This window comes from Struthio camelus, chromosome 14 (assembly GCF_040807025.1).
Source record: "Struthio camelus isolate bStrCam1 chromosome 14, bStrCam1.hap1, whole genome shotgun sequence".
Classification (NCBI taxonomy): domain Eukaryota; kingdom Metazoa; phylum Chordata; class Aves; order Struthioniformes; family Struthionidae; genus Struthio; species Struthio camelus.
The window spans coordinates 17859455-17877236 of record NC_090955.1 but is presented as its reverse complement, the minus strand read 5'-3'; the positions used below and the strand labels follow the sequence as shown (position 1 = coordinate 17877236).

Below are 17782 nucleotides of genomic sequence, written 5' to 3'. Positions count from 1 at the left end.
AACAGCTGTATAGCGGAGCTTTTATCTGACTGTAGCTGTGATTCACTTAAGTTTGAGTTTAAATGTAAATCCACGTCTACTGAGGACAGCATCTAAATACGTGCTGAATTTCATGTGTGAGCCAAATTTCCAGAGACTTAAATATGTGCTGTCCTTAAGAGAAAGGCTTTCTTAAACAAGGGATTTAGGATAAATACTATTCTACAAAATAGTGTTCTTTTAAATATTATCCAGCATTCCGCAAAAAAACAACCTGAGCAATTTTCTTATAAGCACCCGTGGATAGTTGAAAGCACCAACAAGAACAGCAATTATTTTAATTTAATTTGGTGGATTTTAAGACTATCCTAGAGCACCCGGTTAAATTAACCCCATTGAACTGCGCACGCGAGGAAGGCATTGATCGCTAGCCCCATGCAGCCTGGGCGACACAGCACTGCATGCTCTCCTTCCACTGCCCTCTGAACATGTTCCTATAGTCAACAGCGAAAGGCACTTATGGCATGTATTTTGGGTCCGTTTTCTCTGGAACCTTTATCAGTGACACCAGGTCAGGCCCGATCCTGTGGTATGCGAGGAGACTACAGAGCATTGCTGCTTTATGGAACAGATCACTTCAGAAAAAAATATTCTCTGTGAATTTCTGCAGTACTGCCATTCCTAAGGCTTCAAAAATTGTCAGGCAGGTTTAAAAGACAAATTGACTTAAAAATGGAGGAGGCAGCTATTATACTGCCTTTTCTAAAAGCAGGGCTTGTTTGGTTGCCTTCAGCATTTCCTTTAGGAAACACTCAAGGCACTTTTCACACTTCTCTCCACAACTCTGAGGGCCAAAAAAATTGCTTTTCTTGTTTTTGAAAGAAGTCTGATTCGCAAAATCACAGGCATTCACACTAGCTGATGGGACAAGATTAAACCACGAGAGCTGGTGATGCTTCTTTTCATGTCATTTCTCTCCTCGCAGGGTGCAATCCTGCTCCTGCGGAAGAAAACGGCAGGGGAGGTCGTTGGGTGGGACACGTCTTGCAAAGAAGCTGGATTAGGTGAAGATTTTAGGAAACTTTGTCCTCTATCTCTCCGAACGCAGGAGTAAAATACAAGATGGCACGTGATGATAGTGCTTCAGAGATCATCAGCCAGATATCTTGCAAGACAGGCTTGCGGACAGAAGTGATCTTTTTTTAGTAGCCCAAGTAAAAGAGCTGAAAAAGCCGACGGGCAGACTTCAAAGCTAAAGGCAAAATGAGGACATCCCCTGCACTGCACAAGCGTTGACTACCTTTTCTCTCAGAGATGCTCTAACAGATGCTCATTTAACTAACCCTTTAAAAATTATTCTCAGTTTGCATGTGGCTGCTTTTCAGATTAAAAAAAACGCTTTGTGCATCCAAAAGTCGGCCCACATTTTCCAACTATATCATCTGCTCTAACAAGAGAGACCCCCTCTACGTGTGGCTAATTGGCATTTTCAAGCGCGGGCTGCAGGTCAGGTAAGCTTTACACAGCGTCGTGTTACTCTTTCTTCTACAACAAGGATGGTTTCTATATCATTATTTGAGTGGTTTTCTGACGGCAGGGCCAAGCCCGGCAATTTCTGCAGCGCTGCCCGGCTGCCGGCTCGCAGGAGCGTGGGGCAGCCCGAGGCGGCCGCCGTGGCCCCCGTGGACCAGCCCGGCCTGAAGACCCCATCCAGGAGGTAGTGAGGCGAGGCCAGAGGGCAGCAGCACACTGGCTGGGAAGTGCCAAAGGGAATCATCTGATGTACTGATGACAGGATAGGGTAAAAATTCCCAGTGTAAGGGTCCTTTTCTTTGTGTGTGTGGGAGAGAAAACGTCAAGTTGAAGTCATATGAAGAGCTAACGCTGAAAGTTTTCATTTAAAATAAATGAAAAACAAGGACTTTGATATGAATAGTCCTACCAAAAAGAAAAGTAGTGATTTTAAAAATGCCAGTCAATCTTTTCATTTCAAATATTATTTCACGCTAGCAGTGAAAACCTAGTATTATGAATGACACCAAAGATTTTTTGCCTCAAAGAAACTTTTCAAGGGAAACATAAAATTTGTATTTTTATTCCCATTAGATTCTGAAATTACAGAATATCCCCTCAAAGAGGAATTCTGGTTCCTACGCAGCTCTAGATAAAGCAGAGCTAGGAGCACACAGACCTTTACGCGTATCCCCACCAGTCTCCCTCTACTTTACCCCGCCTTGCTTGATTTCAAATGCTTCTCTAAAGCAAGAAGAGGTGAGAAAACAACAAAAAGTGCAGATTGCTGTCTTGACAGTAGACACCACAGGGATGGGGTGCGGATACACCACTGATGTTATGTGCGGTTTTAGGAACAAGAAACAGGAAGAATGACAGGGAAATGAAGAAAAGGCGCCCATAGAAACCTTTCTGCGGCAGGTGAGTTAGACTACTGCACGCTCTCAAGAAGAGCAGATCAGCTTTAGTACACGGCAGCATTTGGTCACTTAGTCACGTTTCACACTAAGTTTTTATAATGGCCTAGATTGGTAGATTTAATTCGTTCCATGCCTGTTTGCAGTTCTGCCAGGGTCTTGGGCTTCAAGCCAGAAGACAAAATCCTATGTCTTTCCAGCATCCTTGTTCATCACATCTTTGTGACAGCTTTAAGTTGAATTTGCAGATGGTGAGGGCTTTGATAGTTTTGACATGAGTAGGTGAACTTTCCCAGCAGAGTTTGATGAGGGAAGAGAGGAAGAGAGGAAGAGAGGAAGAGAGGAAGAGAGGAAGAGAGGAAGAGAGGAAGAGAGGAAGAGAGGAAGAGAGGAAGAGAGGAAGAGAGGAAGAGAGGAAGAGAGGAAGAGAGGAAGAGAGGAAGAGAGGAAGAGAGGAAGAGAGGAAGAGAGGAAGAGAGGAAGAGCAGCCACTCTTAAAAACGTCAAGGAGAGAAAGACTCGGCCAAGGGATGGGATGTGCACGCTCAGTTCCTGAGTAACCCTGGGAAAGCCCAGATCTGCCTAGGTCCACTTAGGTCATCTGAGAGTAAAAGAAATTAGGTGCCTAAATACTCTTGAATTCCAAATCTTTCCATGACCTAAAGCTTAATCGGCATATTAAGGATTTTAAGTAATTAACATCACTGTGGTGTTGTAAGCATCAGCTTCCGGAAGGGAACTTTGAAGTTCTCTGCTCTCACAGACGTTGGGTCCATATGATGTACGCAACTTTGCCAATTTAAAAAGATATTTTCTTGACATACCTTTCAGTTCTCCTTCTTTCACTTTTCTTCACACACTTGATGAGACAACAAGTTAAAAAAGCCATAGACATCAGCAGAATGATGGCACAGCTCACAATGGAAGCAATCACTGCTACCTTAAATCCAAAAGTCTCATATTTTGATATGGCTGCAGCAAAGCAAACATAGAAGCAGGTTTCTAAGGTGAACACATGAACGTATCTTTCACATTTCCATCAAATCCTGCTGAAACCTACCCACTTCACACTTCTGCTATTAATAACTCTATGAAGACTTTCACGTTAGTATGTGTTAAGTTATCGGAGTGTCTTGGTTTCTCCATAAAGCTATGCAGCCTCAAATTAGGCTATTTAAAAATCACCTGTTTATAAGTTATTAATGAATTGTTCACAAGTATTTTACCACCACAATCAATTAAACACAATGCCACTAACACTACACTAGCTAAAAAGCACGTCTTTGTCAGTATATCAAATGCAAGTGAGCTACCAGACTCTCTTCATCAGCTGTTAACAAGGACTGGAGCTGTAAAAACAAATACTGAAAGGGGTAAAAGGGTTTAAAGAAGCCCTTTGTAGCATGGACAGTTCTATATAATTACATCCTATTTGGTAGGTAGCGAATAACAGGTCTTTCTCTTCTTCTGGAGAAGGAAGGGAAGGGATGGTATCTGCAGGGCTGAGTGTTCACAGTGATCTGAGGTTGGAAATAAATTATCCAGACAAAAGGAGGAATGGGAATGTGGTGTGGCAGGGCTAGCGCAGATCTCTGCCAACTCATTTTCAGCACTAAACACATCTTGCTACAGAAACTCATCTACTGCTTCCAGCCTTACAAATACCAGCATCAGAAAGGGTTCAGCTGAGCTCCATAGAAAGGTTTATATTTCTACAACCTCTCAAAGGGAGGATTTCTCTCATTCCTTTTCTTTAATGGAATCTCTTAAATCAGAGATAAGTATAGCTGAGATTGAGAAGGAATGGTAAGTGTCTAAAACAGCTATCCATCCACCAAATTATTTCAAATTATACAAGGTCTGAGATCCGGATCAAGTTTCTCACTTTCAAACATGAGAAAGCTCAGAGGTATCATGCAGCAGAATTTTGCTGGGCTTATTTCTCATCAAATTACTAACAATCTTACAATAAATAAGAAGGAACAGCATGAAAGGTAGTTAACGTTGTTGCCGTTCAAATGCTATTTGTCAGTGAGATAACTTCTCCACGCAGCTGCCCACAGGCAACAACCTGTGCCCTTCTTAATAGCACTTCTTAAATACCTCTGTGTTTTTTTAAAGTAAAAATATCTTCTGAGAAGAATGCCAGTAGATCAGAGAGTTTGCAAATATATATATTTACAAATTAGTCATATCTATATATTTTCTAAAGAACAGTACATCTTGTAGCCAGAGAGCCACATATATTCTGGGTGCAACACTACTGGAGTCAGTGATGTGAGATCAGCAGAGTCTGAATCTGGCAGAGTCTTTTCTGTGTCATGATAATTAATGATGTCAGAACACATATGGAGTGCAATTACAGTCAGTAGGGGCAACTGTGAAGGAAATTGAATTTGTCTCATTCCTTGCACAGATGTCTAGAATCAACTCTCATGTTGTAGGAGATGCCCAGGGCACAATAGATACAATACAGCCCAAAGGGAATGGAAACGGTTTTAGAAGGACCTTACGCTTGCATGAGGGCACTCCTGCTGTCCACTGGGTACTGTTTCCTTTCCAAATGCAGGTGATGACGCCCTGCCCCTCCAGCTGGTGCTCAGCAGAGCACTGGAACGTTATCACCGTCCCAACAGCAGTGCCGTTGCCATGAATTATCTCTAGTGAGCCAAGCTGGGGAGGAAATACGTGGCTGCACTGTCCTGCAGAACAAACAAAATAGGACAATGCAACGTTAGAGCCAAAATCAAAGGTCCACTTCAGTTGTTTTATTGTGATCGTATTTTAATTCAGTTCAAGTTAATGGTCAAAATAAATAACAGACTTCTGCGCGGGCAATGCTGACTTCTCTGCCAAGCACCAGCCTTGGGCCAAACCCCCTTCAGCACCACTCAACAGCTCCAGTGCTCTGACCCACGGCGCAAAGGGGGATTTACTCATGTTGCAACATTATCTACTTAGACTGTTAAATATTAAAAGTTAAAAAAAAATCATTCTGAGTGGTTTGGTTTCCAATCTTGTTGGGCTCTGTGTGTTTAATTAAGTGCTCAGACCGGGAGTTTTTACAAGCTGGGAGTATTCATAACACATCCTCTCCCATGCAAACTTCCCAAGGTCTAATGGTTTGATCTCACACTTCAGCATTTCAGTCTACACTGGCGGTATATTTTCATGACCCTTCAGAAACTTCATATCTTTCAAGAGTACTACATAGCTCTTCATCTTGGGTGAAACGAGCCAATAGGTTCAAAAGCCATTGTAAGGGGAGGGGACAAAGAGAAAATGGGACAGAGAGAGAGATTCCCATACAGATACCCACATTCAAATCATCTCCGTTTTCAAGCTACAAACTCTGCTTTACAGTATAGTATCCACTCATAGCGTATTTGTTCATTTAGCTTTTCTCTTTATACAGAGTGCTTTCTAATTCCTACAGCTGTTCTTTGAGCCATGCAGTTCTGACTTCTCTCAGGAACCTATTGTTAGCCACTAACTCCACATATTGGGTTTTATTGTCACAACATCCTTTGTTTCACGTTCCTATGTTTCACGTTCATTTTTAACATAAATTTTAATGATCGGTCATTAGGACAACATATGATATTCTGATATATTCCACAGACAACAAGAATGAGTGCATTTTTCTGTTCCTGTACATATGCACCAGCAGAATCTGGGAACTGTTTTACATATTTTTTTAAAATATTTACTAAATATCAGCACTTCTTCTGCCTTAGAAGCCAGGCTGTCTCTCTCTCAGTTGATTTCCAGATGACTTCAGCAGGGCCACAGGCAGCCTTAGAGGCGACTGGGGTGCAGCTGCGAGACTGGAGTTGCAAGCACCGTGATAAAACACAAAAAAATGAAGGAAGGTAATTAGGCTTCCTGCACTTACCAGTAAAAAGAAATTCACAGTTTTAAAAACCTCCTTGAGACCATTTGGACAGAATTACATGTTGACATCAAAACTATTTTTACAGACAAAAAACTCTCCTGCGGTTAATTAATAGTAAGCTTTTGAGATTAAACAACAGAAGACAGGCTTACTACCTATCTTCAATTTATGCTCTTAAAAAACCAACCCTCTAGAAAACAAAACAAAAAAATCCCAGATAAAGACTGAACAAAAGCCACAGTGACAATTACTGGTCTAATCTACTAAGTAAATATGTACTGATGACTAGCTTTAAAACCATGCCATTTTTAATTCCATGCCCATTATTTCTATTTGTTCTGCCACCCCTTTCAGCCTCATACCATGGCAGTAATTTACCTCAACAAGAGCAAATATTTTCCAGTGGGTCATTTCCCTTGTTCCCCTGTCCTTTTCTCCAGCCCCTGATTACTGGAACACAGTGAATACATGAACTGGACAACCTTCCTCCCCGCTTCAGATGAATACTACCAGTGTGAGCTTTTCTTTTTACCTTGTCTACTTATTCAGAGACTTTTCGTGAAAAGTCATTTTCATAAGCTGCAAAATATCTACCTTTTTGCATTTTACACTTTCAAGGGTATTTTTAGATATCAGATTACATACAGATCAGTTCATATCAGTGACACTTCCGGCTGGGCGAGATGCAGAAAGTAATTCAGAGCAAAATGTGATTCAAAGTGCATTGGCGTAGCTGGGCGAGCAGCCCTCGTTAGACTCTTTCAGTAGACTTGCCAGTGGACCTGCAATCTTTATTCAGCCTGTACTCTCCAAAGAGTGGATAACTTGGCACTGGATTCTTTCTTTCAAGACATACTCCATTTAATCCAGTGTTGACCTTTTCTGAGTAATATATGCAGCCGTAGCTGGTTCAGACACTCTTTGCCCTTTCCTGCATCGTCCTTGCCCATACTGATATATGTAGAGTAATTAAAACATTTGAATGTCAGTGAACTTGTCAGCATTCTTCCTCAGCCGTAGATTTTAACATATTTTTGTCACTTGAGCATTTAGAAAGATTTCTAAATGCTTCTCCTTAGCCAGTATCCCATTAAGCTGTGGATATTTCCTTGATTTAGTCAGAGCTGTAATAGCATTATGTCATCTCTGAGCAGATCATTCCCGCACTGAAAGGAATTGGGGCAGGAACTCTAGCTTTCAAAAGCTTCTCCACCTGGCTTTACACATATGCTTAGCTGAACATTCATCGACTTCGTTTCACGTATCCGCATTTGGCCAGAATGGAAATACCCTTTCTTCCTCTTCCTAGAGCTTTTCAACACAACGCCCTCCTGCCAAAGTCAAAAACACACTGCTTTTTCCTTTTTATATGAGCTTTTATTGAAATGCATATATGGACTTAGGCCAGCATGAGTTTGTGAATTTTATCCAGGTTCAGATTTAAAATTTCTGGATCAGATTTGCCCTGCTTTTCATCAGTAACGGCCTTCTAATAATTCATTTAAAAACCTCTCCTCTGAAGCTCTAGCATCCTGTGCTGTTAACGATCTATAATCTTTTTGCAATTACTTGTTGCTTTGACTTTCCTACCATGTTAATTTTACTTTTCCATCTCCAGAAAAGGACTGATTAGGTACGTTTCCATCCTCATATTTATATAAGCAGTTTCCTATGTAGATTTATCCTTTGAATACTCTCTAGGCGTGTTTATTTGACTAGGTTCCTACAATCAAGAATTTTTGTTTTCAGCTGATGCTGGTGTTGAAGGTGCATTGTCTCCTGAAGTAAATCACAAATGCTGCATAAACATTTGTACCGGTTAGATTTACATCTCGAGTTATATATGTTTTCTAAATATCTAGACGTGTTTAGGTCTTGGGTTGCAGTATGTATTAGCACCCAGAAAAGCAATTTTGAATAAAAACCCCTTAGCACTGTTCATGTAGCTTTCTCATAGCTGCATCTCACACCCCACATTCATGCTTGGCAACCACCACCCACAGCTGGGAGGAACGTGTAAGCAACCAAGGGCCTATCACTGCTAAGTAGTTCATTATAAGTATCAAAATGCACGATGTGTTGTTTAGTTTTGATTAGTTTCGTGGCATCACTCCTAGCCTTGATCTGTGCCTCCCCAGCCTCGTTCCCATTATTCACAAGCTCCCATTATTATAAGTGCCAGGCTCACGTTCTGCTTACACTTTCAGCTATTGGCCTGCAGCGTCCAAGTCCAAGAAGAAAACTCACTCGCTAGTGCATCCCTAGGGACGCAAAGGGTGGAAATCACTTTTTTATTTTAAATTCTACCAGAGGTTGTGAGGACTTTTGCTAGTTCATCTGACTAACCGAAAGGATTAACAGACTGCCTCCTCCCTGCGTACCGGGCCAACGGGTACCTTCAGCTCTGGAGAAGCAAAGACCAGCAGGAATTGGTCAGATGGGGTCAGGGGACACAGAACTGTACACCTTACAGTTCCTAGCAGGTACTTTAACCTCAGCTTCTTGTAAAGCAAGAGCTGATTTATACAAACGCATTTCTTAGTTTGGGTTCACACTAAGAGGATAACCAACGTTCAAAAATTTGGACCTGATGCTACTGCCTGACAACACAAAAGGGCACTGTCTACTGCAAAGAAACAGACCACTCCGTATGACAAGTGACTGCCCCCAAATTAAGCCACTGAAGCGTAGCACACTCCACAACCTTTTAATTCACACAAACCATTAGGTTCAAAATAGCCAAATACATAATTCCCAGGCACTGAAAATAAAGAGTATTATAGGAACTAAGACAAAATAATCCAAAATATCTCTTCTTATGCACAGCCAGGATTATCCATATTGCAAAATCAATTTGTCAAAAGAGTTACCATATGGTTTCACTGTCAGCAAGCTGTGGATTTTTGTTTTGCTGATACGAAAGCAGAAATGAAAGAGCAATCTAAGAATGCTTTTGTCTGTCGAAAAATTTCTTGTGCTCCTTCTCCTTTCCCATGGTAGACAGAAAACAAACATCTAATACATTGCAAAGGTATATACCAAAATGATCTAAAACGCTGTAATAATTGCCTGAAAGCATTTTATCGAGATTGCCCCTCACTGTTCGTTCAGAAATAGAACTAGCCATGACTCTGCCTCTTTATTCCCATCCACATGTAACCCCAGCTTTTGCATTGCTTACTGTTGACTTCTAATGCAACTAAAACATGCCATAATAACCAGATGCCAGAAAGGGACAGAACATTAGGTTCTGCAGACCCTGAAGAGAATAAACACGCTGACGATATTATTTCTGCAAGCCTATTTTCTTACAAAAGCATGCCTTAGAAATTGGTGCCCCTGCAGTCTCAGGCATAAGCTTGAGCAACGCAGCAACCCCATAGCAGAGCCCCCGGAAGAGCTCGCCATGTCAAAAAGAGAGAAGAAAGAAAGGAAAAAAAAGCCAGAGAGAGAGAGCCGAGCTGCAGCAGCCGTGGTGCGGGCGGCCGGCGCGTGGCCCTCCGCGGTGCCCGCACCCTCTCGCAGCCCGGCCGGGCTCGGCTCTGGGCTGCCTGCAGCCCCCCAGCAGCAAACCGCGGCTCGGAAGAGCTCTTACCCTCCCACGGGCAAATTCAGGCGCTGGCGCAGCTTTTTAAGAAACGGGTGTTAAACGTGACACCAGCCCAGCAGCAAGGGAGAGGGGGGAGCCCAGGCCGTTGAAGCTGCTGGCCCTGAGCAAGCTGCTGGGCTGTGCGGCGGGCGCCAGGAGCCCATCGCCAAGCCTCGGCGTGCTCAGCGACACCCGAATAACGACCCGCTTCCGCAGTTTCCAACAAAAGCACAGGCCAGCAATCTCGGCAATGGAAGGACTTGACCTTTCCTACCTATTGCACCGTTTTCAGAGAGTCCTCTTCACACCTCGGGGCCGGAGAGCTGCGAGAGCCCGGCGGACCCAGCCCGGCGACCCCCATCCGCGCCGAGGAGCGCGGCTGCGCGGCCCCCCCGCGGCCACCGGCACCGACGCCGGCTCCTCTGCAAAGGGGGGGCCGCCGAGCCCCAGCCCCGCGGCGAGCGCGCCGCACGCCCACTCGCTCCAACCCAAGCGCCAGAGGCCGAGCGTCCCCGAGCCAGCTCTGCGCAGGGTCCACCCCGACGCCGGCCACCAGGAAAGCTGTAAGCTCCCTACAGGAAGACATCTGCCACAGGGCTCAGTCTGGAAAAAGAAGCCCGACTGTTAATAACATGTGGGTCCTGCATCTGCCTAATTTCAGCATTTCCAAGTGAAAATATTTCATATAAAATATCCTTGTTTTCGATGGAAAAGTCGATTTTAAAATTGTTAAAGGGGTAAGCCAGTGTCTGGCCGCTCTCACAGGCCACCGCTGCACAACCATGGAAATGCTCTTAGAAGAAGCTCCTTCTGCCGTTGACAAAGAGCTCCTAAACAGAGAAGGCAAGGTATTTGAAGACAGTTTCTTCTTTCTGTGTTCATTCACCCATCAGTGCTGGGATGATCCTTCCACTCACGCCTGTGTTATAAATGAAACCTTAGGCCCTCTCTTGCTCATGACTACTTCAGGGTTTTTTCTGTTGTCGGTTTTTTGCAGGAAAAGCTGCGTTCGTAGTTAGCAACATAAGCAACACTTGTGCACCTCTGCTTGGTGCAGCGGGGGCGGCACCAGCCGCCCCGCCACCCCCGCGGCTCGAAGACTCGCCTCTGGGCGCTGCTCCCCTTTCGGCCCCAGGCCTCGCCACCGTCCTTGGACCTACCAGCAGGCTGGGAGCCAGCGAGACTGCTGAGCACACCCCTGCGTCCTGCGCGTCGACCTAAGCACCGCTGCTTTGCCTGCTGCGTTTCTGCCGTTTAAATTCAGCCACGCCAGAGTTTGGGCAGCAGCTGCTATCGGACGAGGCAAAGGTACATTCCTCTGCACCACGTTTACGCAGGGCAGCACGCGGGGGTCAGCGGCCCCCTGCGGCGGGGCTGGTGGCCGCGGGACGGCGCGCTCTCCCGCCGGCCCGGGCAGCAGCACCCGCAGCCGCCGGGGCCGGGGCTCCCAGCTGCTCGCGGGCTGCGGGCGTCCCGGCGCCAAGCGCCTCCAGCGCCGGAGGGGCAGCGCCTCACGCCAACGTGACCTTCTCAGATGTATGAGCGAAACCAAAGATAAGCACGGGGGAAGGCATTAAATCACCTCCGCAAGGCCCCTGGGGGTGAGCAGAAGCTGGTCCTGTCCCCCGTGCAATTTAGAGCCACCGGACAGTCGCGCTCCCTTCATGCGGGGCTGCCAACGACTCATCCCAGAGAGCTGCAATCCCACCGCAGGCTCTGAAAACATACAGTAGCGCACTGACCGCTACACCGCTCTTGGCAACGCAGGGCGCCCTGTGGCAGATGAGAGATGGCGAAGCCTACTTCAGGGTTTTATTGTGCCTCCTAAGGTAGCAAAGATCATCAGATAGCAACTCTTGGCATCCATCTCTGCATCAAACTCCTGCGATACATCACGGCACAATCTGACACACGCGTACTCCTGAACTCCGAGGGGCAGATCCACATCTGCGCTAGACAAACTTAGCTCATCTCTATTTACAACACTGAGCCTTTTTCTTTTCTCTCTCCCAGCATTTTTCGTCTGGCTTTTGAGATGTTCAATGTAGTGAACAAGTTATAATAAGATTTAGGAGTCAGCACGAAACACTTCCCATCTCTGCGCACTCCCTGTCTGCAAGGGCTGAAAGCAATTTTAATCCATGCAGAATCCAAGCTACATATCACCAAAACGCTAGATTTAAGTTTTGGCTGGCAACGTTTGCAATGCTCTCCTGTTTGAAGCACAAATAACGTGTAGGATTGCTGTAAAATGATTCTTATTCACGAATTCTATGTTACTCTTTTAAGAGAGGATTTGTTCTGTACAGTCATCTCCGTGATTGATTTTTTTTTGCCAATTTACATCAAAGTCAGGTTATTCTCATCTGCAGATTTTACTCTTGGATCTTGAAACAAGAGCAATACTGAATATTCTTCTCCTTATGGGAACAATTAATTGAGAAATAAGAACTAAATGAAAAATGAGGTATTTGATGAAGTCCCCAGTAAAGCAAGAACAGATGGTTATTCTGCACTTTATTAGTCTGTTTACCAACAGAACTGAAAAAGTACATCATGACATTTCTGAAAAGTTAGTAATAGTGTAACTTGCAAGAACAGGAAAGAGGCATTAAACCTAAAGCAACTTAGAAGTATTCATCTATTTATCTCTTCCCCGTTACTTCCACATTTAAAAAAAACATCAAATAAGATATACACCAGAATTACGCCCTAAGGCAAAGTGTTCCCAAATAAAAATTGCCCACGGAAGTGATACCAACAGTTGTTTCTGTGACTGATTTAGTGAATGGATCTAATATTGCCGTACGGCCAGTGATGATCTTCCCTTTTTGTCATTCTACAGGAAATAAGATGATAAATAAATTATGAATAAATTCTGTATTTGCCACATGCACTATTTGTGTCCTAGCTTCTCAAATAAAGACCCCAAAGAGAATAAAAGGCTACCAACTCCCGCCGTCCCGCCGCGCAGACCTGCCGGCACACCGGGCTCCAGCCCTGGCTGCGCTAGTTGCAAAAGCCTGCTAGGACAGCTTGTTGCACAATAAGCATCAGGAGTTACAACATTTACGAAAAGGAGAACAAAAGTAAGCAGTGATACGGTACCACACTCCGCAACAGATGGGCTGCAGCCTCCCCCACGCATGTCCGCAGCCGCGATTTCGGGAGAGGTTCAAGTCCAAAGTGAGGTGTGAGCGTCACCCCGGTATCTGCCACTCCACTTTCACGGAAAGCCAAACCCACCCAGAGACACAAGACAAATGAAGGAAGCAAAACAAATCCATCAGCTCAAATCTGAATTTGAAACACGCAGGTCAGAATCTATTTCCATATCACTTTCTTCCCCTCTGAGGAATAATGGACACTAGGAGAGAATAAAGGAGAAAAAAAAAAGAAAAGAGAAAAAAGAGAGAAAAGAAAAAAGAGAGAAAAGAAAAAAGAGAGAAAAGAAAAAAGAGAAGAAAAAAGGAAAGAAGAGAAAAAAGGAAAGAAAAGAAAAAAGAAAGAAAAGAAAAAAGAAAGGAAAAAAAAGAAAAAAGAAAAAAGAAAAAAGAAAAAAGAAAAAAGAAAAAAAGAAAAAGTCAGTTCCTTCAGCTTGGTCTTTTTTCCACAGACACCTTTTTCTCCCGGTTCACCGTGTCATTCCCTGTATCACAGACTAGCAGAGGTCTAGGGAACGCACCAGAAGAGCCAAGTAAAACGTCACGGAGCAACTCTGCCCCTCGCACCCCGCGCAGCACCTTGTGCCGGCGGCTCCCGACACCCACATCGCACCAACGCCGACGGCACCCGGCCGCGTCCCCGCAGCTGCCGGGTCCCCTCTGCCCTCTGAGCTCGCTGGCGGAGCTGTCATTCCTCAAGCACCGGGCCAGGGAAGTCTGCAGTTTTACATTTCCAGCTTTCATCATTATTTTTCCCCAGTGCTCATGAATAACCCCGTTGGTTAGAGCTGTGCAGCCAACCCTCACATTTCTGCTGACCGTGGAAGTGATTCGTGGGCTCCATTAACCAGATGCTGTATTTTCTAATGGGAATTAGGTTGACCAGAAATGTTAAAATTTTTCCTTTTCTGTAACAAAGGTAACAGATTATCTTGGAATAACGTTCAAAACAGCTTTTGTTATCACAATAACTGCAAGAAAACAATCACCACAAACGAAATACAAATGAACAACTATGCTAGAAAGGCCAATTATTTCTGGAAGTTCAGACTTCAGCATCCCGATTAGAATTTAGCATCTTGCCAACATAGATCAAGTATCAACAGGAAAAGATAAAAGTTTTGGTAATAATCTGTCTTTGACAAGTCCTTCATCATGGTTATTCAGGAGTCTGGAGCAAGAGAGAGCCAGCAACCGTTTTGGGGGCAAAACTTTTCACTAACTGCCTCATCGATGCGGGGAGACACCCCAAAAGGCCGTGAGAATTCACAGTCCTCCTAATGTTTGCAGGCAGCTCTGCTGTCTACCAGTGACTAAATTAAGGACAAAAAATGATGGGTGAACAAAACAAACGGTGCGCTCCAAAGCGGGGCGGGCAAATTTGCCGGAGGACGCCAGGGAGGGAAGCACACGGGCCGGCCAGGGCTGCCGGGAACGGCGCCGTGCCGCCCGGCAGCACCCGTCGGGACCGCTCGTAACGTCTGCTACCAATTATAACCAAAGACTGATGATGCTGCAGCGTCAAAGCTGAACATTTTTTCATACGTGTATTGATTTTGACGGTGTTGCTGAGGGGCATTTTGGGGGTCTGGAGAACCTTGCTTGTAGACACCCGAATGGCAAAACCTGACCCTTTGGCCTGGAAGTAGCTGTTCTGATGAAACTCCCTCCCTTGGTTTTGTTTCCTCTGAAACGTAGGAAGAAGAAAAATATCAAAACCACGTTGTCCAGACAGTTCTAACACAAAGACCTTCTCAGCGCTGCTCCTACCAACAGACCCAGGACTGGGGCTCACTGGCAGAAACGCTCCGCAACCAACTACGTGGCTGCTCACTTACAACATGTTTTAGCCCCTCTAAGGAACTTGGCAAATCGTTTTGACCTCTTCTCTTTTGAGTAGATGAACATCTTTTCTTTTTTTTTTCTTTTTTCTTTTTTTTTTAACCACCTAAGTGGATCAATTCTGCATTTAACCTGAAAACAAGCTGGCTATAAACCTAACATTTTCTGGATTCCCTTAATAACTATAAAGATATAATTGAACGATTTAATAATTATAAAAGCTATCTTGCAATAATTAAATATTTCAACAGATCTTTGATAAACTGAGTAAGATTCAGATTTTCCTGTTTCTTGCACATGAAGAAAGTAAAACTGGGAGAAACCATCAGCAATGTTGACCATGATGGTCCGAATCTACAGCTTTCATGTAGAAATCCCTGATGCTTCTGGTGACCCTCTGCGGGGGCTGTACAGCAGGGGCGGGGGAGCCGGGCACTAAGCTGAGGGCATTAGGATTTAAAGCACGCAAAGGGTACAGAACAGAAAACGTTAATCTCGGCACACATGACGGAACAAGGAGGACGAACATGATGCCCTGGCAACATGAGAATTCTCCTGCTTCTATTACGGTTTGCAACAGCGTATTTAATTTGCAACATACAGAATTGCACTGCTTCATTGAGAAGCTGCCCACCGGAGAAGCCAAAAGAAACCCCCACGCTAATTTTTGCAGAGCAGGAAGGCGTAGGCGACGTGCTCCCGCCGCCCGAGGCGGCCGGGCCGGGCGGCCGAGGCCGCCTGCAGCGCGCCCGGCGGGAGCGGCGGCCGAGGGGGGCTGCGCCGCGGGGCCGCCCCAAGGCGCAGCCGCCCCGACAGCAGCGCCGCTGCCTCACCAGCGCGCCAGGAGCAAGCGGGAAACGCGGCTGGCCCCAGCTGCGCGTTTGGCCCCCGCACGGCCAGAGGCAGGGCTAGAGGCGCGGCGCGCGCTGCGGACGCGAGCGGGCGCCCCCAAGGGCAGCTGGCACGTGGCTCCTGCCAGGCTGTTCGCGACCTCCGCGCGAAGAGAGGGCGACAAGGAGAAGCGCTGACCGTAACCTCCTCCAAAACGCCCTCAGAGGGGACAGGTAGGAAGGGGCTAGAGCTGGCCAAAACTGCTTCAGTAACTGGAAAATTCAGCCCCGCATCGAACTTCAGGCGGACTAGAAGTGCTTGCTCTTTGAGGTCAAAGTGCTCAGTTTGGGCTAAAAACTCCACAAAACATAGGGATTATGTTTGCTTAAACCACTGATTTGAAAAGAACAGGGGAACTTGTCAACTTTTTTTTCTTTGAACTTGCTCTCTTGTTTTAAAAGAGATCATTTCACACAGGGCTGTTGGGTTTCTCTCAGAAAGCTGAACACCCTAACCAAGGAGCAACGCAGGTTTCCTGGGAAGAACCATTTTCTCCTTTTTCAATCTAACTTTTAACGCTTTAAATTTTGGCATTATTTGCCCAGTTCTCAGGGCATGTGCTTTAACTCCTTAATTCTCTTAACCCCAACCCAGCCCCAGGCTCAGCGACAGCCAACGGAAAACAAGCGTCACCCTCGTTAAACAGCTTCGATGTCCAGTTCTTAATTAACGCAGCGTTTCCTAGCATGCTCCCAACAGGGGAGCAACTAGCACAGCAGAGTAGACCGCTTTGTATCACTTTGTGCCTCCAAAGTCAAGGGAATTTCCAGCCACCCTGCTAAGGGAAACCAGCCCGAGCGCTAGAGGTCTTGCCTGCATTTGCTCCTCCTCGCTGCCTTGTTCTGGCTTCTGCGGGTCCCTTTTCTAATAAGGGAAACCGAACCTGCTCCTCACTTGCTTTGCTGTTTTACGCTGCTAAATGCGCACCACAGAACTATGACCCGGCATTCACAACTGTCAGCAAGAATTTCTGTGAATAATTGATTTTTCCAGACAGCAGTCTGAAAGAGTTAGCAATAGCATGCAATTTATTATGGTGATAGAAATCACTCATGGACCGAGAAACTAACTGAACAGTCAGATTTAACAGCCTTCTCTGCAGCCTTGTCACTTTTTTTTCCTGCTCTCCTTTTCCTGCTGCTGGGTTCAGCTTTCGTGCTTCCAGGCTTTCCCCGCTGCAGGGCAGGGACATGCCACCAGGAACGTGGCCGCTGCTGAGAAAGGACACAAAAGCAACCTGTGGACCTGAAGCGTGTGAAAGTCACGCAGCGTCCCAGCAGAAGTCATTTGAGCACTACGAATGATTAACAGTTTCAATCAATAAACACACTTCTGGCCTCCCGGGCCATAGGAATGTGTGAAAGATGACCTGAAGACTGAGGGGGATGTGAATAGAAGGACACTGTGCTTACTTTTTCCATTAAAATAGTAAGCGATTGCAGGTGAGTTACAAACTGAATGACACGTGTCTTAAGCCAGTAGATCAAAGGACACCAGCTCCACGCTCTTCACTGAACTGTATATAACACATGCCTAAGATACTAAGATCTGCATCAGATCCATCTTTATAATTAAGCTTCATCTTTGGCAACTTTTGGAGGGCCTGTGCACTCAGGTAACATACCAGGCAAGGACAGTCTATCGTTCACATTTGAAATGAATGCAAACCTTTGTTCCAATCTGTATTAACAATTATGGGCCAAATACTACAGGTCTTTCTTGCCTATGCAAAACTGCCACTGGCTTTGTGGGGCAATTCTTTTTAGACAAAAGAGAAAATGTGTACCCAGTCCAGGTGCCCCTTTTGACCAACTGGCAAAGCTCCTGGTCTTGCAGATCACTGTAGCTCAGAGAAGAAACTCTACTAGATGTAATTCTGCTCTTTACAGGAAAGTACAAATTTCTGCTCTCCTGACCAGGAGGAATCAAACAACTGAACTAAATGTCCTTGCTGATGGTAGCTCTTTCCCTCACCCCAGCCCCAATGACCTTT

General features: G+C 45.3%; 1 protein-coding gene across 1 annotated transcript in view; it reads right to left on the bottom strand.

Moving 5' to 3' along the window:
- The window catches only part of SUSD3 (sushi domain containing 3), a 72755-nt gene that overhangs the window by 11646 nt on the left and 43327 nt on the right, over positions 1-17782 (bottom strand). Inside the window, exons 4-5 of the mRNA XM_009688181.2 lie at positions 4922-5110; positions 3233-3380 (exon numbers count right to left, since the gene is read on the bottom strand). Of these exons, the coding sequence (XP_009686476.2) occupies positions 3233-3380; positions 4922-5110 (337 nt within the window). The remainder of the gene's footprint in view (positions 1-3232; positions 3381-4921; positions 5111-17782) is intronic.